This window comes from Protopterus annectens, chromosome 8.part0 (assembly GCF_019279795.1).
Source record: "Protopterus annectens isolate FY-2018-M chromosome 8.part0, PAN1.0, whole genome shotgun sequence".
Classification (NCBI taxonomy): Eukaryota; Metazoa; Chordata; order Ceratodontiformes; family Protopteridae; genus Protopterus; species Protopterus annectens.
This window is the reverse complement of record NC_056741.1, coordinates 360,079,629-360,102,502: the sequence shown is the minus strand read 5'-3', so window position 1 is coordinate 360,102,502 and position 22,874 is coordinate 360,079,629. Positions and strand designations below refer to the sequence as shown.

The following is a 22,874-nucleotide window of genomic DNA, read 5'->3' as shown; positions in this document are numbered from 1 at the left end:
GATCCAAAGAAATGCATAATGTACTTAATATGTTGTTCAAACATTTAAAAGCACAACACTTTTTCTACAAAAATAAACATAAATAATCAACTTTAAATATGTAAAAGACTGTTCCTGGTACCCAGAAAAGACAACTCATGGCATCCTGTCCTGGGCCCTATCTATCTTAAACACCTTTTTGGTGATTCCAAAATTCAAGATGCTAACTCTTCACCAGTTGCTTCCTATGCTAGGCAAAGATGTCTGGTTGGCAACACTGGATTTAAAGGAAGCCTACCTGCACATCCATCCCAATCAGGGAATCTTGCAGAAGATACCTACGCTTCAAAGCAGGCTACATGCACTCTCCGTTCTCTGCACTGCCCTTTGGCTTATTTACTCTGCCAAGGGTATTCGCAAAGTGCCTAGCTCCAGTCATTGCATTTTGCAGGCAAAGAAATATTCAATTATACCCATACCTGGTTGATTGTCTAATTCAGGAAGAAAGCCAGGACATACTTTTGAATCATCTGGCATTTGTACAAAAGGTGCTAACTTGTCTGGGGTACACCATAAACGAAAATAAATCACATCTTGTACCCTGTCAACAACTTATATTCCTGGGAGCAAGCTTGAAAACAACTTCCCAGATGGCTTTCCTCACACCAGAGAAACAAATTCATTTGACAGCTTACTTCAAACTAATGGCCACAAAACCCTGCTATCTGCAAGGCAAATACTGCAAGCCTTGGGGTTCATGGCCTCCTGCATTCTAATAATTCCATATGCAAGACTGCATAAGAGGAAACTACAGTGGCATCTAAAAAGCCTATGGTGTCAACATTCTCAGGATCTAGAAGCAATGATTCCTGTCATACCTTGCCTATGGTTAGAGTTTCTTTAATGGGCAGAGGCCTGCCACCACAACAAGAGATTACCATTCACTCTACCCCCTGCCGCCCAAACCCTAACAAAGACGCATCAGACTATGCATGGGGGGCTGACCTGGCAGAGAAGTGCATTCAGGGCAAATGGAACCAAAGTCAAATGCATCTGCATATCAGTCAAAAAGAAATGTTAGTTGTACAGAATGCTCTGACAGCCTTCAAGGACCACATTCTTCCAGGACAATTAATGGTAAAGACGGACAACACCACTGTTAAGTGGTACATAAACCCCTCTGCAGACTAGCCATGGCTCTGTGGCACACAGCCTTGAGCTACCAAGTGCATCTACAGGCTCAATTCCTGCCAGGAAAACTAAATTCACTGGCAGACAAACTAAGCAGAAATCTCATGGACTCAAATAAGTGGAAACTGGAACCAAAGACTTTCAACATGTTGATAAAAAAATGGGGAAGCCGAGATATAGACCTGTTTGCCTCCCCCAGAACTACCAATTGGACAAATTCTGCACAAGGACACCCCACAAACAAGCTTGGAAAGTGGATGCTCTGTCTTTCAGTTGGAAAAATCTGTCAGTTTATGCCTTTCCTCCTCTGCCTCTTAAGTACTACTAAAGATCAAACAGGACAAGCCAAGGACGATATTGATTGCACCAGACTGGCCACGCCAACACTGGTTGCGCAGTGTGTCACTGTTGGCTCCATGGCACCTGCCTCAGACCCCTACCCTGTTGTTACAGCAGGAGAACCTGATTTTGCACCCTCAGCTTCAAACCTTGAACCTGGCAGCCTGGCTAATTACCTGATCTCTCCATTACCGACCCTCAGTAAACATGGATGTCATTTTGGCGGCTAGGAGGCCTAGTATTAGAAAATCTTATGCTGAAAAATGGAAAAGATTCTGTGCCTGGAACCAAACTCAAGGGATGGGCACAGCAGCACCCAATTTACCTCAGATTCTTCAATACTTAACTGAGATGCTTCACAAGGGCCTTTCTTTTTCCTCCATCAAAATTCATGCCTCAGCCATTTCAGCTCATTATAACACAGAACCACCCCTCTTTTCTCATCCACTGTTCAAGCAGTTCCTCAGGGGGCCAAAAACTTAAGACCACCCAGGAGAGCCCCTACTCCAGCCTGGGACCTTAACTTTGTATTGGAAAAACTCACTCTCCCTCCTTTTGAGCCAGCTGCAAGTGCAGATTTAAAATTCCTTTCTTGGAAAACAGCTTTCCTTGTAGCAATCACTTCAGCAAGAAGAGTAACTGAATTACAGGCACTTATGGCAGTGGAACCTTTCATCATCTTTCAAGCGGACAGAGTGTCCCTCAGGACCAGTCCTTCCTTCATGTCCAAGGTGGTATCCAGTGTGGCTCTTAATCAGTCCATTCATTTGCCAATCTTCTTTTCTAATCCACAGAACAAAGAGGAACGGATACTGCACTCCTTAGATGTGCACAGACAACTTAGATTTTACTGAGACAGGACTAAACCTCAAATGAATTCTGAACAACTGCTGGTGGCATTTGCTGCAGGGGCAGAGGGAAGGCTATTTCAAAACAAACCATTTCTAAATGGATAGGCCATTACATTCATTTCTGCTATAAATACCATGGAAGACCTATCCCACAGGGGATAAGACCCCATTCAGCCAGGGCTGCATGTACCTCTGCAGCCTTTCTTAGAGGTGTCCCTACCAGGGACATCCTAGAAGCTGCTACCTGGAGTTCTGTACGTACTTTCACCAAGCATTACCATTTGCCAATTTTCTCTAAATCCAGAGCTAGCTTTGCCACTGCAGTCTTGCACGTCCTTATAGCTGGTCCTAATGCTATCTAAATTCCTCCTCCCGTCCTTAGCTTTGGAAATCTACCCAAATGTGATGACTGCAGCAGTGAAACAAGAAGAACATAGTACAGTTGTGTACACTTACCATAAGTGTAGATGTTAGAATGTATTCACTGTTGCAGTCCTGGTTACCCTCCCTCCAGCCCTCTGACTTCTCTTGGCTATACCTCTACTCTCCTTTACTATGCTTAAAAGCTTTTTGGCGTATTTGCTTTTTTGTTGGAAGTATAACCTTATTTATATAATATATATATATATATATATATATATATATATATATATATATATATATATTTAATTGCTTCCCATTAGGAGGCCACCTGACATCTGGGACAAGAAAAACTGATGTAATGGTGTCAGCTGCATGCTTTATACCCCTGACTACCTGACGTCATGGAAGATGAGACAGCAATTGGCGCAGGACCCAAGACTTTGATAATCAGGCCGACTGTGGGCTACTGCAAGCAGATAACCCAAATATGATGACTGCAACAGTGAACTGTAATTTCTCTCTGTATCCCATCCATAGCTATCTCTTATTACCATCTCCACTTACCCTTTTGAAAAACATACAGAAGCATCTCTTCTCAAACAAACAATGCCTTTCATTTTCCCCAGCCTTTCATACCCTCTCATGTTTACCTCTGGTTAGTGATCGCGTCCTTGCTACTTTTCTGTCTGCCCCATTTTGTCCATATTTGAATGCTGAACAGGGTTGCCAGTGCACTGTGGTGTGCCAAATAGATTTTAGCTGCAGATGTACAACATTGCATTGCATGTTTGACCACAGCATACCTTCAGTGGCCATCTCATCAACCATGTGCTTCATTAATCATGCCATATTGCGGACTGTCACTGTCTATTTCACTACCACATTATGTATCATATTGCGGACTGTCACTGTCTATTTCACTACCACAGCATGTATCATATTGCGGACTGTCACTGTCTATTTCACTACCACATTATTATGTATCATATTGCGGACTGTCACTGTCTATTTCACTACCACATTATGTATCATATTGCGGACTGTCACTGTCTATTTCACTACCACATTATGTATCATATTGCGGACTGTCACTGTCTATTTCACTACCACAGCATGTATATTTTTGTATGTGGTCCTTTCCTTGGCATGCAAGTGCTATTCAATGCCTAATACATTAATAATTAGTTTTGCAGTACTTTGCGCAATGACCATGTCAGATATTAGCACCATGCAGCTACTTTGAAGTAATCCAAGGCATTGTCCTAGAATACATTTATACCCATTCAAAAGATAAGGTTGTAAACAGATTTACACTTAACAGTAGCTTTATATGCCAGGTATAGGATTCCCTTATGAAATATTCTGAGTTATAAGATCTAAAGTATTATGAGAATTAACTTTGCAAAAAGAATTTTAGAACAACTGCTGAATCCCAACATAAAATAAATATTTATTCCCTTATTTCTAACTACACATGACCTTTGTTCAGCTAATACCTACATACATGAATAAATAAATAAATGAGAAACTGAAATATTTTCCTCTCGATGCAAGTAAGATTTGCCACACTGCATTGGTATGGTTATCTAACTGGAGTTGTAACAAAATTTAGTGGAATAAGACTATTTAAAGAACAAGCCCCTGCTTGTAAGGGTCGTAACTACTTTGGTGGTTTACATTAAGAATGCATCTGCCTTGGAGATTTACGACACAGCTACTCTCTGAACAATGGAAACATTCTCTAACCATTACATCATTGCCTGTGTAATAAAAGGAACAATTCGAAAGCACTTTAATATGCATCTTAACATGGCTGTTACATCATCCGTTGTTCAGAAAAAATGATTGCTTTGAGATCTTTCTACGTATTGTACTTCAAGCGATAACCTTGAAGGTACTGTGATACAAATAGTTGTTTAAAATGCTTGTTGCAGGTCTTCCTTCCTTCCTTCTTTGATTTTCACAGTGTGATAGTGTTTACTCAATGTTTTTCATTTTGTAAAAAAAATGATTTGGTTATTTTGTAGCTTCCCTAAGACCATTTGTTTTCCTTCATTCCATTGCCCAGCCCTTGGCAACTTAACACAACACTTCTCCCACAAAAATAATGTTTTGCTCTAGAGAAAAATCCCTAATCACTATAACCAAATCATCTAATACTGCTGGTGAGTCTCTATATTCAAATAGTGTAGCTAAACAATGGAATGACATCCCACTGTCACTGAAATACATTCAGAACGTAAACTCATTTAAAGCACTACTAAAACTCCACCTGTATATGTCTCCTGGATAAATGCCGGTATCTGTGGCTTGCTATATAATCAAACCCTTCACTGAGAAGCCTATGGCCCATAACCAGTCTCCACCAATGCCCAAGTAGTTTTACTAGCATATCCCAGCCATATACATAGTTTTACAGTACTGATTGCCACAACACCTATGTACTTCTTTTACAAACTTTAACATAGCCCTATACAATTGTTTGTAAATCTGCTTTAATACTGTATCTCTTGACTACAATGTTGGCATTTTCTGCCCTATCAAGTTCCTTCCTTTATTTCTTTGAATTTCGTATTACTATAAAGATCTGTTATCTCTTCACCAAATCACTCCTCAGATGTTTGATGTTCAAAATCTACTGAATGCATACATAATTTTATACCTTAATAGATTGAATGTAATAAACCCGCGGTGGTGGTGCTGCAGTAGGGTTGTCGCCTTACAGTAAGACGCTGTCCGGTTCGATTCTCAGCTAGAGCGTCTGCTGCATGGAGACATGCGTGAATGGGCATACCTTCGTTGAAGGTTGTGCATCAAGGCTGGTAACTCTGCATGTAAAAATCATCTACCAATCATTAGCGGACCGGAGTTCTGCTGTGGCGACCCTTAACCAGGAAAAGCCAAAAGACACAAAAAATAGATTGAATGTAATCTAATTAGCAATTGTTTGTGCAGTTGTTAATGTGCATTGCCCAATGTCTGCTCAATATTACTGAATATCTGTCTAAAATGTTTTTTAATATGTCAGAGCTTTTCTCTCCAGTGCATTACCGAAGAAGTTTTTGACAAAACCCAGTCTTACAAACCCAATAAATCAAACAGAATAAAATTGCTTTAAGCTGTTGGAGAAAATATTTTGGTTAGGTCTGCTGTCTGTCAAGAAGGGACATGATGGTAGCAGGTAATTTCTGTGGTATGTTCTTGAAGAAAGTTTTTGTTGGATTTATATTAAGGGATTAGTAAATTCTGTGACCAGATTAAGTTGTTCCCAAAAATACCCCCTGTAGTAGACAGAACACTTTGGTACTATCCTGTGATATCCTGTCATGCATCTTTTCTAACAGTGTATACTGAAGGTCATTCTTTGTCCGATGATGCACCATGTATTGGAATTGGGAGGCATGGCCATCACACTAATCTCTAGGTTTTCCTTACTGGTTCATAATTCAGGTCTCCGATTAGCATTTTTCATTTAGATAGTGCATATATTAGTTGCCTAAGAAGTATAGCCTGTCACATCATGAATCAGGATTGTCACAGATACTGCATTTATTGCTTTGAATAAGAGGATAGCATGGAAAAGTTTCTCTGCCACCAGGACATGCTATAAAATCAATAACCCACTTTTGTTAGAACAAGAAGTTATGGACCATCTGCACTTGGCATCTTGCCAAGATGGAACTCCAGTAAAAGATCAGGTTGGATGGTTCATCCACAGATCCCAAGTCGAAGCACAAAGGGCAGACAGCAAGAGACCTGAAGTTCAACTTTAAGTCCTTCAAGCCAGGTTTGTCTTCTCGGTTAACTGCTTTAACAGCAGCCTCTGTTCTCTCACCAGCCAAGCCACCATCTGCAAGTTGAGAGGTTGTCATCCATATAAATGCAGTTTATTGAATGCAACATTTTATTCATTTTAAAGAAAAATTTAGAAATGTGGCCCATGCCCAGGCGGTGGAGTGGTCAAGTGGAAAGTCACCTTCATAACACATAATCTTGAGATTATGAATGTGGAGTTTAGTTGCCAACCCCTTCTTTTTCATATTAGGTAGATGACAGCTTTGTAGCCAATAAGGTTGTGGAAGCTTGTGTCAGTAAGACACATATGAGGGCCTAAAATGCAGTCCTGAGTCTGAAACTGTCAGCTGCCCTCCTTCAAGAGCCTAGTTGAAGTTATGTAGGAGGTGTCCTTTCCACATGAAGTAATGGCAATCCTGACTGCCCATCAAAAATTTCCCAAAGAGGAAAGCAGTGAAGTTCACTCTAACTTATAGGGCCATAATCTGAGGCCTGGCAGGTCCTGGACTTCTTGGACATTGTGGTGGTCATTTGGATCTGTCATCTCCTTCCTCCATCTACTGCTGCAGTCTCAGATCTTCTTGGAAGAGACATATGTTGTGGTACTTCCATCAGAGGACCAGAAAGTTAGGTTTATTCTAATCTCATTCTTATCCCCGAGAGATTAAGTAATTCTTACCAGTTTTGGATTTAAGCATTTTCCACTTTCACATCAGCTTTGTGAAGTTTGACATGTTTGCAGTACATGCATAAGTTTTTCTAGAGTCATAAGAATATTTTTGTGCTTTGTTTTTTGAAGTATTGGCTTTATCATTATAGACTGTCACCCTATTTTATATTACTTTTATTCCAAGCAAGTTTTCTAGGCTGTTAGCCTTTGAAGCAAGGCCTTTCAATAGCTGGACCTCTGTAGGTTTCCCCCTTGGATGGCTAGTTGCTTGTGACTCCCTATCTGTAATTTATTTGTACTTCACATGTGCTGTTCCTGGGAAGTCATATTTGCCTCTGTAAACACAAATACTTCATAGCTGCAAGTGCTAGAAGTGTCCAGTCCCCTCCTCCAAGTTTCCCTTCATGTGGGTGGTGCATTAGACCTCACAGAGCTGGTATCCTGAGTTACATCACAAAGAAAACCACAGCCTTGCCTGCCTTTGTTTTGGGGACTTATGGTGGTGACTGTTTGCAGTGCCCCTGACTCATCTTTACATGCCTGTCCTGTTCTTTAGTGAGTGTTCCAGTAATGCCAACACTCTCTCTCCTTCCTGTACAGTAATGGTGCCATCAGCTAGACCACTCTCACATTAAAACACAATTAATGTTTCCCCTTGAAATAAGCAGACTTTTTAATGTTTGTATGGTAGCAATTACTTGATCATTAATTCTTCAGAAGTCGCCTGCAAAAAGAAGTTTAAAGGAGAAAAGTGAGTTTTAAGAAGCACTTTTTTTTTCAGCTTGTTGGCATTTCTAGTGCTGAAATTTCAATAGTGAGCTGTTACCAGTACAATAACATGTACCTTTAAGATAATAAATGAATCACCAGCCACACGCTCTAAAATTGAATCATAAGACTCTCTATTTCAAACAAAATAAAGGTGTGGCAATGTACATTATAGACTTGATATCCAAGCAGGTATAGACTTGCACAACGAATGTGCAGAGTAAATGTGTTTAAACAGATGATGGTATAAGGTTTAAGTGAATTACTCAGAATCACTGATTAGGTAAATGGAGGTGGAAAGATTGAACCCCTGCACCTTGAAAACAGGAGGCAGCTTGTTAATGGCCCAGAGCCTTAATCCTGTGTGCTAATTGCCAGACAGTAAAACTTTGGCACTGCTTTGTACTTCAAGTACTGTGTTACTAATCAGTTGCATCATAGGTGATATACCTCTGAACCTGGAAGCCCAAATATTAGCTGCACAATTCAACAGGTCAGTCGTTTCAACTTGAGCTGTGTTTTAGGATTGCAGACTACATATACAAATTACTGCTATATGGAAGTAACCGAACTGACAGCTTTCTGTAAAGGACTATAACGCAATACCTGCAGTAGGCGGTCTAGTTCAAAAAATCATTGTTAGAATTAGTAATCTGGGAAAAGAAATATTAAAGGAGGCATATGGCAGTGATAATGTTTGCATACAAAACTGTGTACTGTGGATTAATTCATTTACGTTGATCATCTGTAAAAGTAACCTATTTTTCTGAATGTGCCACTGAAGTATTGTTAAAATACATTTTGCTTTTTTTTTTTTTTTTTTTTGAGTAGGGAGGAAAGATTCCCATCCGGTGGACTGCACCTGAAGCAATTGCATATCGCACATTTACATCAGCTAGCGATGTGTGGAGCTATGGCATTGTTATGTGGGAAGTTCTGTCCTGTGGAGATAAACCTTATGGATTAATGTCCAATAAAGAGGTAGGTAAACATAACACAATTGTTTACATTTTATTACTTAGCTGCAGTTTATCTCAGGCAAGCATTAATTAAAGAACATCATTACAAAAACAAAAAAGTCATTGTGTTTGTAAGTGTAGCTACAACTGTAATCAGAGGAAATTGAACAAAATGAGCACATATATATAACAACAAAATAATGAGCACAGATGTAACAACAAAAACTTTACACAGAATGATAAATGGTGAAGCCAAACCCTGCATGTATGGGGTGTAAAACAAGTAGCACGGCTGGTGGATTTAAGATGTGTAAAAGTAAGGATCTCTCCAGTGGCATAGAGGGATATAACTCGATTATGTTCCAGAAGCCCTGAATTTGATTAGCAGCTCGTGAACCTGGGGGAATTGGCAGGGGCAGATTGGAGTGTGCAGCTGTTGCTTATCCATCTTGCGGCTGAGGTGGTTCTGTCTCATCACTTGGGTTTCACTTAGCAGTAGCACTAGGTGTTGCATATGTGAATTGCAAACCTTTGAACACATCCTACCATTGTGCACGTACACATAGCCAAGTAAGCATGAGGACGCACACACTGTGCGTCAGGCAGTGTGCAGCAGAGCTTGGACTGTTGCTTCAAGGGCTGGGGGGGTGCTTGATCAGTGGAGGGACTAGTAAACAAAACCTATGCCCTACCACTCAACTCTCACCACTGGGGATTGAATGAACTCCTTGATCTAACTGGGCAAAAATGAATAGGCTGTTGGACTTTTGCCTAGTCAGGGGATGCAAGGCTCCTATTGCACAGAAAGTATGAATGAGTCAATTGGGTGCAAACAGAGTAGCCTCTGGGCCAGTCCTGTGCAGTGAAAAAAGTACATGCAAGAATGTATGTGATCACTTAACTTGTAATATTCTTTTGTTTTTACTTTTTTATTTACCCTTTATTTACCCTTTGTTGAACGGGGTTGATTCCCTGGCCAAATTTCCCTCATATTATCTTGTATGTATTTGCTTCTCACTTGGCTGTATTTGTTTCTCTTTTGTATGTATTTGTTTCTCTTGGAGTTTTTCTCCCTGGGCCTCTGCTGAAAAAGGATCTGTGTCCAGTCGGACCTTCCCAATAAAAAAATGTAAAATAAATAAATAATTGTCATCTTGGGTCTCCCCTGAAAAGAGGAACTATCCTAATGAGCTAACTTGGTCAACGAAGGAAGAATAAATTATTTCACTATTTTAAAATTTCTGAACCCTTTTTATATCAGAACTGCTCATTGATCTGTTTCAAAGGTTCACTCTGCTCTAAAAGTGACATAGTACAAGTTTGCTTACCATTTGACCACAACAAATGTCCCCTTGCAGTATGCAGAAATACCCTTTGCCTTTGTGTCCCATTGAAGCTTTAATCATATAATTATTATTTTCTGTCTTGACTTGCTTGAGGTTTTTGCTGTCATATTGCACCATTTCCTTTTAGTTTTAGGAAATGCTATGGTTTTGGTCAGAGGTGGCTGTTGCAACTATGGGCCGGTCTTGTGGAACAGTTTGTTGTGATTGTTATGTTATGAAAAAAAAATTACTGTTGTAATTAAAAGCAATCAGATAGCCACTGTTCTTTTTGACACTTCTGGTTTCCTGTTGCTTGAATTCAAAGGGACACTTCAAAGGTATGCTTCACAGGACAATGCATTGACAATACATATGCACTGCAAGGTATATATGTTAAACAGAACATGTTCTGTCTTTGTTGCTGCCTCCTGAACTCCCTTGTTTTAGGTCATTACAATGAACAGGTATTAGGAACTGAACCCAGTACTCTAGATGTGACCTTACAAGTATTCTGTAAAATACAGAGATAATCCAGAGGGCTCGAATGAAGTCTGGGATCCCACCTGTGCCCTAGAGGGTGACAGGACTAACAAGAAACAGAGTGTAAAGGATTAGTCCAGGTAAAATCACTTTAGCTAGCAGATCTAGGAGTCTGTCTCTCTCTCTCTGATACCCTCCCTGTGGGAGGAATAAAGACACCTTGTTAAAGTTTCCAGTAGTTTATTCAGTTAAGAAGGTAGAAGGACTAGTGTTCTAGAACACTCTCAGCTGTGTAGTTTTATATGGGACTTCTGCTTGCCTGATTCATTGCACCTTTTACCATACTGAAGAGCCAGTTTTCCTGTCCTCCTTACAGTAAATCTTATTTACATTTCACTGATGTTCTTTATAATTCATTTTTGCAGTCTATGGTAGTGAAAATTGAAGCTTGTACTGCAGAGTCTGCTGTGCTTCTGCAGCCTCTGGTTGTTTAAGCAATAACCCATGCCTGGGTGTGGGTAATGCTGGATTTACCCATGGTTGGTGTGGTTTGGTCATGAGGACGAAGCCCGAGTGGCCAAAGACAACCGTAGGTAAATCCAGCGTTACCCACACCCAGAAGTGGGTTATTGCTATTATACAATGACATTATTTAAGAAAAAAAATACTTACTTTTCTTAAATAATGGCATTGTATAATGCCTCCGTGCTGCCCTTCCACAGCGGTGTGGTATTCTGCGGCAGTTCTGATGTACTGTGCATGCGTATGCTTACGCAGTACATCAGAGCTGTGGGTGGAAGCAACGGAGAAAGCAAGATCTCTGTTGCTTTTTACAAAGTGCCTCGCTATGTTAAAGGAGTAAAAAAGCAACAGAGAATCTCAGTTATTTTTTTTAAAGCTGCCTCGCTATGTTAAACCCATTTAACTTAACGAGACAGCTTTAAAAAAAGCAACAGAGAAAGGAAGATCTCTGTTGCTTTTTACAAAGTGTCTCGCTGTGTTAAAGGAGTTTAACATAGAGAGACAGCTTTAAAAAAAGCAACAGAAAATCTCTGTTAATTTTTTTAAAGCTGTCTTGCGATGTTAAACTCCTTTAGCATAGCAAGACAGTTTCTAAAAAGCAACGGAGATCTTGCGGTCTCCATTGCTGTAAAAAAAAAAAAAAAAAAAAAGACTTATACTAATGGAAAAAGTCCGGGCAACCGGACCTTTTTCCATTAGTATAAGTCTGATTTACAATGTGAACGCTGACCAATCAGCATGCATGTTTTGGAATATTAATGGAGGGTCGTTGTATAATTGGATATAATCACTCACTGGAAGGCATCAACTCATACTATACAGTAACACAATAAAACTGTCGGAACACTATTGAAGAATCAAATAACATATACAGAAAAACTTCAAAAAATAACAAAACGGCAACGGAGCCTGTAATAAGCTTTCGTCTGTCAAAGACTTCTTCAGACAATGAAAAAAATGTGAAAACCACATATACATAACAAAAAGCTACTAGTGGGTGGTTTTAAACATAAATAAAAACTAGTAAATAACAGACATGGAATGGTAACCATGCCAACAGTGACATAATAAATAAAGTAAGCTGTCAATCAATAGAATTAGCAAAATGAATTAGTATGAAAAGAAAAGCCTAACTAAACCACCTAAGTGCACACTTAATATTTAAATTTTCATTGATACCAGGAGGGGCATCAGCATTGTCTCAACTGCCAAAGTAATTCCCTATATTCTAAAAGTGTATTAACATCACCAAAAAAGTTATAAACATGTTGTAAAACAAAAAACTTAAAACCAATAAAACCCTGACAAGTCCAACTATGTTTGGATAAGGTATTTCTAGGGTCTCTATTTCTAACAGCAGTCAGATGTTCCTTGATCCTGGAGGACAGCTTCCTAATGGTTTTACCCACATAAAAAGCAGGACAAGAATCACAGACTGCAGCATAAACCACATTACTAGTTTTACAATCAAAGTGATTATGAAAAGTGATATTGTAGTTGCTGTGTTTAAACTTAAACGAGGGTCCTTTAAAAATGTGAGGACAAGTGACACAGTTGCCACAGGGAAACATTCCTTTGGAAAGCTCCTCAGAAGGTGAACAGTCAATAAGAAAAGGCGAGTCTCTATTCTCAAATGAAACTTAGTGTCCTGGATCTCATGTATAAAAAAGGAGTTTCACCAAGTCTATTTGCAACTTCTTGACTATTAGTAAGAATCTCCCAATAAGATAAAATAACATTTCTTATGTTGAAGGAATCCAAGCAAATAGGGATAGGACAAGCAATAGTCCAATTCCGCAAATTATCCTGTGTCAATGATAAAGTTGAAGCTGTAGAAGGAGGTGTAAAAGGGACTAGAGTCGTAACAGAAATATCCTGGGAAGGAAGATTATTCTGAGTAGGAAACACAACTATATACTATACAGTGCTGTAGCTGAAATATTGCAAAATGTTGCTTGAATAGTCATGTATGTACAAGTGTTCTGAAGTATGGAAGACATTTGACAAAACTGGATGAAAATGTTTGTATAGAAATGTGAACTTAAAATGCCTTATGTGACAGCAAAATAGTATTCAAATATTCGTGGTACATAAACTGTAGGATATGTTTGTACTATAGCACATGAACTTTCTTTGGAAAGCTGCCTCCTGGAATGGGGAACAAAATGTTATAATGTTTGATGGTTTTGGAATCAGGGAGACAGAAGCTCAGTGTATTAGGTTTCTGCTTTCTCTATCTGGTGCCTGTCTTCAGATGATTAATTTTCCATTTATACAAGTTGCTTAAAATGTTAGAATGGAAGCTGAGACAGCCCTCTTCTAATTTTTAAGACTGCTTTTATTGTATCAAATTAAGAGCAGTGTTTTTTCTGTGTTAAGAGTAATCCGTATGATTAACATTTTGGGCGTGTTCTGTTTTGAATGTGTACTATCACACCGTTTCCTAACTGAAATGGATTGACTTCTCTTTTAGATTGTTTCCTTCTGTATTTAAATGATTCATTGTAGAGTACAGAGATTTAAAATTGTACTTGATATCTACAAAATACACAGGATGTTCTTTGTGTTTCACTGTTGCAGTCATCACATTTGGGGTTATCTGCTTGCAGTAGCCCTCAGTCGGCCTGATTATCAAAGTCTTGGGTCCTGCGTCAGTTGCGGTCCCATCTTCCGTGACGTCAGGTAGTCAGGGGTACAACACATGCAGCCAACGCCATTCCATCAGTCTTTCTTGCTGTACGGTGCCCGAAGCAGAAGTTGTTTGCAAGTGCCGGTTGGCCGACTCCTTAAATTTTCATTTTCGAGTTTCAGAACCGAAGTCTTCAACTAAAGATAAGTACCCCATTGGGGGAAACTTTTTCTTGCTCTAAACCAATGTCAATAAAAGTCAATAATTGTATTTCTTGTGGAAAGCCAATATCTCATAAAGATTTTCATTCATACTGTATTCCTTGCCTAGGCCCTGACCACGACGTACCTTGCTTTCAGTTTTGTGCCTTATTTAAACCACAAATTATTTATCATCGGTACTTTTTTGCTTCTAAATATTTGGGTACTCGGTTCAATTATCCAGATATGTCTTTGTTAAGCCACCCGACTACCGACATTCTGAAAAATCGCAAAGATAAAGACAGAGACAGGCCGCCTAGATCCAAAGCTGCCATTGATGCTTCTCCTAAACTAGTCGCCAGTTCACCGGTACTTAGGCGCTTTCGCAGGCCCTGATACCTGCTACTTCAGATTCGCAGGCCTCTACTGAGACCCCTTCAGAGTCCGGTATGCCGCGAGATGCTTCAACTGTGGAACCTGTGGATGTCTCTACCTTGGATGGGTCCGGAGCCACTGTGCAGGCACCGGCTTCTGAGGGTGTATTCAAGCCTACTGACTTGCATATTAAACCGACGCCATCTTCTTCTCCTTCTAGGCCTAAAACTCGAACCATGCATAGGAAACTGACGCCCAGACCGCATGGTCAAGCCTCTATGCCTAAAAAACAAATGATAAGAATGGCTGAAGACCTTATTAATTTAATCAAGGGAAGCCAACCTTTTCCCTCTAAGAGACCTAAGACTGAATTTGCTTATGATACTTCTGACCAGGATTCTGAGCTTTCTGTCTCCTCTGATGACCAGGATTTACCCTTATCTACCTATGAGGATTCTGATGCAGTGGACTCTATTCCCTCTGCTTCTTCCTCAGAGGATTTTTCTTTTGGTGAAACCTTGCATACTCTTAGGGAGCATTTTCATTGGGAAAGCCAGGATTACTTTGATTCAAAAAAGAGGCTTAGCGATTTCTTAATCCTGCCCCAACACAGGCCTTTGGCTATCCCTCCTGTGCTGGACATTGTTGACAATGCCTTTTCAGAATCTAGCTTGGCCTCTGACTTCCTGCTCCCAGAAAACCTGATAGATATTACAGGGTTCCTGATTCTCACAAGCTCCTTTTTAAAGATCCTACTGCAGATCCTGAGACCATTTCACAGGGACCCAAGGGCATTGACTACTACTGCCAAAAATCCTACCCCTTCAGAGATTCCAGGGTCCTGGATAGATGGGGTAAGAAGGTATACACCTCTGCAACCTTGGCCATCAGGGCCTTAAATTGCCAGTTTCATATGTTAAAGTATCAGAAGCATATTATTGGATTACTTAAACAGAAAATGATGTTGATTCCTGATTGTGTTGAAAATAATGATTTACAGGATTTAATGCATTCTGCTGGACAGGTTGGAAAAAATACTTTGCAATGTGGTTTTGATTCACTAGAGGCATCTTGCAGGGCTGCTGTCACCGGGTCTGTACTTAGAAGGCATGCATGGCTTAAGGAGCAATCTTTGCCAGATCATGTTAAAACTAAATTGCTGGATGCTCCCTTAAATCAGGACCGCCTGTTTGGTGACAAAGCAGAAGAAATTCTTAAAAAGATAGAGGAAAAAGCTAAATCTATGCAAACTGTTAAAGATTTCTTACAAGTGCAGCCTCCTAGATTTAGTAGGCATTGGCCCTCAAAAAATTGGTCCTTTCCTGCCTCTTCCAGGCCTTCTCAGTTCAAACCCAGAACCAGCAGAACACCCAGGCTTCAGTCCCAGGGTACGCACAGGACTAAGCAGTGGGGGCTCCCACTTCCAAATCAGGGAGTAGTAAGACTCCCCCCTATAGTAAGCTGTCTCAATGACTTAACTTTAAAACTTCCAAGCATTTCTCAAATGACTGCTCCTTTAGGGGGAAAGATTGCTCTGCAAGCAAAAAACTAGGAACTCATTACCTAGGACAAATGGGTTTTAAATAGTGTCCCAGGGACACAGATTTCACTTCCACATGCTACCAACCCCAAGCAGTTGGCCAGATCTACTCCCAAATCAATGGGCAGAGGCTCAAAAGCAAGTACTCTCTCTCTTAAGATTAAAGGCTATTCAGACTGTACCAAAAGAGGAAAAGGGATAAGGTTTCTACTCAAGACTTTTCCTGGTACCCAGAAAAGACGACTCATGATGTCCTGTCTTGGATCTGTCTATCCTAAACACCTTTTTGGTGATTCCAAAATTCAAGATGCTAACTCTTCACCAGTTGCTTCCCATGATAGGCAAAGATGCCTGGTTGGCAACACTGGATTTAAAGTAAGCCTACCTGCACATCCCAATCACGGAATCTTGCGGAAAATACCTACGCTTCAAAGCAGGCTGCATGCACTGTCAGTTCTCTGCACTGCCCTTTGGCTTATCTACTGTGCCCAGGGTATTCACAAAGTGCTTCGCTCCAGTCATTGCATTTTGCAGGAAAATAAATATTCAAATATACCCATACCTGGATGATTGTCTAATTCAGGCAGAAAGCCAGGACATACTTCTGAATCATCTGGCATTTGTGCAAAAGGTGTTAACTTGTCTGGGGTACACCATAAACGAAAAGAAGTCACATCCTGTCAACAAATTATACTCCTGGGAACAAGCTTGAACACAACTTCCCAGATGGCTTTCCTCATGCCAGAGAAACAAATTCATTTGACAACTTCAGACTAGTGGCCACAAAAACCCTGCTGTCTGCAAGGCAAATATTGCTAGTCTCATGGCCTCGTGCATTCTACTAATTCCATATGCAAGACTGCATATGAGGAAACTACAGTGGTATCTAAAAAGCCTATGTTGTCAGCATTCTCAGCATCTAGAAGCAATGATTCCCATCATACCTTGCCTATGGTTAGAATTCCTTTGGTGGGCAGAGGCCTGCCACCAAAACAAGAGACTACCATTCACTATACCCCCTGCCTCCCAAACCCTAACAACAGACTCATCAGACTATGCATGGGAGGGCTCACCTGGCAGGGAAGTGCATTCAGGGCAAATGGAACCCAAGTCAAATGTACCTGCATGTCAATCAAAAAGAAATGTTAGCTGTATAGAATGCTGTGACAGCTTTCAAGGACCACATTCTTCCAGGACAATTAATGGTAAAGACGGACAACACCACTGTTATGTGGTACATAAACAAGCAGGGGGATACCCATTCTTACCCCCTCTGCAGACTAGCCATGGCTCTGTGGAACACAGCCTTGAGCTACCAAGTGCATCTTCAGGCACAATTCCTGCCAGGAAAACTAAATGCACTGGCAGACGAACTAAGCAGAAATCTCATTGACCCACATGAGTGGAAACTGGAACCAAAGATTTTCAACATGTTGACCAACAAATGGGGGATCCCAGATATAGACCTGTTTGCCCCCCCCCCCCCCCAGAACTACTAATTGGACAATTTCTGCACAAGGACTCCCCACAAACAAGCTTGGAAAGTGGAGGCTGTGTCCTTCAGCTGGAAAAATCTATCAGTTTATGCCTTTCCTCCTCTGCCTCTCCTCTCCAAAGTATTACTGAAGATCAAGCCAAGGATGATACTGATTGCACCAGACTGGTCACACCAACACTGGTACCCCCCTCTTGCACAGTGTGTCACAGCTGGCCCCATGGCACCTACCTCAGACCCCTACCCTGCTTTCTCAGCAGGAGAGCCAGATTCTGCACCCCAGCTTCAAACCCTGAACCTGGCAGCCTGGCTAATTACCTAATCTCTCTGTTACCATCCCTCAATAAACAAGTGTTGGATGTCATTTTGGAGGCAAGGAGGCCTAGTACTAGAAAATCTTATGCTGAAAAATGGAAAAGATTCTGTGCCTGGAACCAAACTCAAGGGATGGCCACAGCAGCACCCAATTTACCTCAGATTCTGCAATACTTAACTGAGATGCTTCACAAAAGTCTTTCCTTTTTCTCCATCAAAATTTATGCCTCAGCTATTTCAGCTCATTACAACACAGAACCCACCCCTCTTTTCTTACCCACTGCTCAGACAGTTCCTCAGAGGGGCCAAAAAATTAAGACCACCCAGGAAAGCCCCAACTCCAGCCTGGGACCTTAATTTTGTATTGGAAAAAAATCACTGTTCCACCTATTGAGTCAGCTGCAACTGCAGAGTTAAAATTCCTTTCTTGGAAAACAGCTTTCCTTTTAGCAATCACTTCAGCAAGAAGGGTATCTGAATTACAGGCCCTTATGGCAGTGAAGCCTTTCATCATCTTTCATGCAGACAGGGTGTCCTTCAGGATCAGTCCCTCTTTCATGCCCAAGGTGGTATCCAGTGTGGCTCTTAATCAGTCCATTCATTTGCCAACCTTCTTTTCTAATCCACAGAACAAAGGGGAACGGATACTAAACTCCTTAGATGTGCACAGACAACTTAGATTTTACTTGGACAAGACTAAACCTCAAAGGAAATCTGAACTGCTGGTGGCATTTGCTGCAGGAGCAGAGGGGAAGGCTATTTCAAAGCAAACCATTTCTAAATGGATAGGCCATTGCATTATTTTCTGCTGTAAGCACCATGGAAAACCAATCCCACAGGGGATTAGACCCCGTTCAACCAGGGCTGCATCTACCTCTACAGCCATTCTCAGAGATGTCCCTACCAGAGACATCCTAGAAGCTGCTACCTGGAGTTCTGTACATACTTTCACCAAGCATTACCATTTGCCAATTTTCTCTAAATCCAGAGCTGGCTTTGCTACTGCAGTCTTCCAGGCCTTATAGCTGGTCCTAATGCTATCTAAATTCCTCCTCCCATCCTTTGCTTTGGGAATCTACCCAAATGTGATGACTGCAACAGTGAAACATGAAGAACATAGTACAGTTGTGTACACTTACCATAAATGTAGATGTTCGACTGTATTCACTGTTGCAGTCCTGGTTACCCTCCCTCCAGCCCCCTGACTTCTTTTGGCTATACCTCTATTCTCCTCTACTATACTTAAAAGCTTTTTGGTGTATTTACTTTTTTGTTGGCGGTATAACCTTGTGTGTGTATGTGTATATATATTATATATATATATGTGTGTATATATATATATGATATGTATATATATATATATATATATTTAATTGCTTCCCATTAAGGGGGGCACCTGACATCTAGGACAAGAAAACCTGATGTAGTGGCGTTGGCCACATGCTTTATACCCCTGACTACCTGACGTCACGGAATATGAGACAGCAACCGACGCAGGACCCAAGACTTTGATAATCAGGCCAACTGAGGGCTACTGCAAACAGATAACCCCAAATGTGATGACTGCAACAGTGAATACACTCGAACATCTACATTTATGCTAAGTGTACACAACTGTACTTTCCACATATTCATACAAGGCAGTTGGTCTGGGCAACCAGACAGACTCACCATGCAGTTCAGTGAATTTAACACCCATTTGATGAAGGCCATATTTATTACCACAGGTGGAAATTTCCACGAGTAAATTTCTGGATACCTATCTTATCATTAAGACAGAACTTTAAAGAGATCAGTGTGTTGCATTCTTTCACATGCAAGGGGAGCCTGTCTCATAGGTAGTGGATTCTTTGGGAGAAGAACCGATCTCTTATAGGTTTATAGGTTCATAGATGTACACTAGGCTAACAACCACCAGAGCTTTGTAAGCGTAGCCTTGCAATCCATCCCAATTGTTTCTCTGTTTAAAATGGGTGTCTATTAGGAATGTGGTATGTAAGGTAAAAGGTTTTTAAAGGTTATGTCGGAGGGAAGCATATGCTAGTTTGGGCATTACTGTATGTCTTCGCCTTTCAGAGACATGAAAGCCAGACTCAGGGGTGATTTTTTGATTTCCCATCCATTGGTCAAGGTTATGCTTAAATAGGGATGGGGATGGACTCTGCTTCATATGGATGGGGAGCCTGTTCCAGACCATGGTGATCATCTGAGACACATATCTGTCTCACCAACATGTCTTATTTACATCACAAGCAAAATTTAACTCCCTGGATGTAGTTGTTCTGATGCTGTTCATTTTGTAGATGTTCAAAAGGTCCATCAGAGCTGCATCTGAGGATGGTTTGTGTGCCAGGCATAGATTCCCTTTCAATAACCTGTAGGATGGAGAGTGGGCTTTAATGCGATCCATTTAGGACAATATGTTTACACCCTGGATTCTCTTCATCGGGGGGGGGGGGGTTGCAGCTGTTGCATATGTTTTTATCAGGTACTTGCTGAAGGGGTTTTATACTCTATGATAGGTCTGATAAGGGCCAAATAAAGGGATCTGGATACCATGGCCTTGGGTGACATAGAATGATTTTCTTACTACCTTGGCCACATGTTGGTCAAAGGCTATACTACTGTTTACCTATTTCCCAGATCCCTGACTACAGGGTCAACTCTTAGGGGTGTCTTATCAATGGAGTAATTAACCTGGGTGGCATTTTTCCCTAAAGGCACTGTAATGCATTTCTTGGCATTGAGTTTTAGTCCATGACCTTGGCATCAGTCATTTGTCTGTGTTGGACCTTCTTGTAAGATGTTTGTGTTCTGGCTGGAATCTGTGATAGCTTGCAATGCACAGTCATCTGCGAACTTGGTCAGCCGAAGTCCCTTGACATCATCCTTAACCTCCAAAAAGTAGATGCCAAATAGGAGCGGAACCAACATGTATCCCTGAGGTACCCCTCTGGTGAGCTGTCACTTAGTGGAGATGGTACAGCCAGTCCTGACTTCTTGGGTCCTATCTGTGCATCAGCTGGTAATCCAGTGAGTAATGTAAGGGTTTTTGGCCAGTTTGGTGGGTTTGTCAGCTATGCCCAAGTATGGTATTGTACTGAACCCCTTAGCCAGGTCCAGGTAGGCAGTATTCACCATTTCCCCCCTCATCCATTGCTTTGGTGACCTTCTCAAAGAAGTTCACCAGGTTGAATAGGCATGATCTTCCCTTGACAAAGCCAAACTGGGATAGGTCATGTATGTGGTGGTTGCCTATGCTTTGCTGATAATTTCCATGATAATTCATCCCGTGGCTTTGCATATTATAATAGAGAGACTAATAGGTCTGTAGTTTCTTGGACTGGTTGATGGTCCACCCTTGTGAAGTGGGTTAAAAGTTGCAGTCTTCCATTCTCATGATAAAAAGCCTATTTTGAGGCTATAGTTAAAAAGTCAGTCAAGTGGTCCTGATAGATCATATTTCCAGCTACGTAGAGGCATCCTGGGATATTATCGGGACCCGCTGAGGCAGTGTTATTGTCCTTAGGGAGTGCTACCAAGACCTGCTCTTCCCCCTGTTAATAGTTGGGGAAGATTATGCTGGTAGATATTTCATGGAGAGAGGTGGGGGGGAGTAGGGATGAAGTTTGAGGTGAATTTGTCAGCCAGAAAACTCTGTCACTCTCTTCAGTGAAGGTGGCACAATTGGCCACCAGTTCACCACACTGATGTGTGCTGCCTTTGAGGCTTATAGAAGGCCTTTTGGTTGCCTGTACCCTCTGAGACTATCTTGACCTTTTAATTGGCCTTATTGAACTCTCAGTTTCCTGTTTACTTTAATTAGAGAGCTCCTTTCATTATGGGAGTTGCTTTTCCTGATTTTAGCCATTGATTTTATTTCATGAGGTTGTCTTTATGTCGCAGTGAAGGTTGAGGCCTTTGAAATAAATGCTGTAGTATTACTGTATTTTTTGAAATATTGAAGGCCTAGTAGGACGGGATCTTTCACTGCCCAGAAGGTGAGACTGAGATACCTAACCAGTGTGTGCTTAGGCATACTGGGGAGCCATCACCAACAGAAAGCAGCATTACTTTGTTAGTAATAATTGCACATTGCCAGGGCTATGATGGCCTTCATTCTTTGCTTATTGCTACAGGAATACAATGTCATTCCTTGCCGGGATGAAAATGCACATTGCTGCATGCCTTATTGGTGTGTATTTCCCATTCTACTAGGTTGAGTATGCATATTTGTGCATGCTTCATTGGTGTGTGTGTTTCGCATAGTACCAGGATGCATGTGGTTATTTGTATATGTTCCATTGGCATGCATGTCACTCCCTGCCATAATGACTGCATATATATGTATGGCTCATTGGTGTGTATGGCACTCGGACGCGAGTGTACATTTATGTACACGTCTCAGCGGAATGCATGTCACTCCCTGCTATAATGAATGCACGTGTTTCATTGGTACGCATGCCACTCCTAGATAGAATGTGCGTTTATGTACATATTTCATTGGCATGCATGTCACTCCCTGCTGTAATGAGTGCACATGTGTGTGTGTGTGTTTGTGTGTGCCTCTCTGGAGTGCATATTACTAACTGCCCATGATGAGAGCATATGTATGCACGCCTCTGGCATGCATGTAGTTCATTTTCTTTCTCTAGATTTTTAATCTAGGATGCAGGAAGAAACCTGAATATTTGAATTAAGCTCATTATTAAAGATTGTATGCTGTATGATACAGTTAACCAAATACTTAACTGCCTAGGGCTGTCACTGCTGTTTCTAAGTTAACATTCTTAAACCCCAGGCTTTATCATTCTAAAGCATGCATTCTACATTTGTTTCGGAAATGATAAATCCAATTTAGTTACCTTGTTAAAACATACTTCATATCACTGCCGGTGGCAATTTTTTTACATTCCAACAACTTTATTAAAATTCTTACTGAATAGAAATCAAATCCAGACAAATCACAAAAACTTTAATAAATATTAGAAAAAAATAAACAAAAAAATAGTAAGCAGTATTTAATAAACTATCCAAATGCAGATCCATTTTATCATGTGCGTCTTTGGTATAGTCAT

At 40.8% G+C, this 22,874-nt stretch overlaps 1 protein-coding gene across 1 annotated transcript in view; it reads left to right on the top strand.

Annotated features, from left to right (window-relative positions):
- The window catches only part of EPHA1 (EPH receptor A1), a 1,081,817-nt gene that overhangs the window by 913,829 nt on the left and 145,114 nt on the right, over window positions 1–22,874 (top strand). Inside the window, exon 14 of the mRNA XM_044079196.1 lies at window positions 8,788–8,937. Coding sequence (XP_043935131.1) covers window positions 8,788–8,937 — 150 coding nt within the window. The remainder of the gene's footprint in view (window positions 1–8,787; window positions 8,938–22,874) is intronic.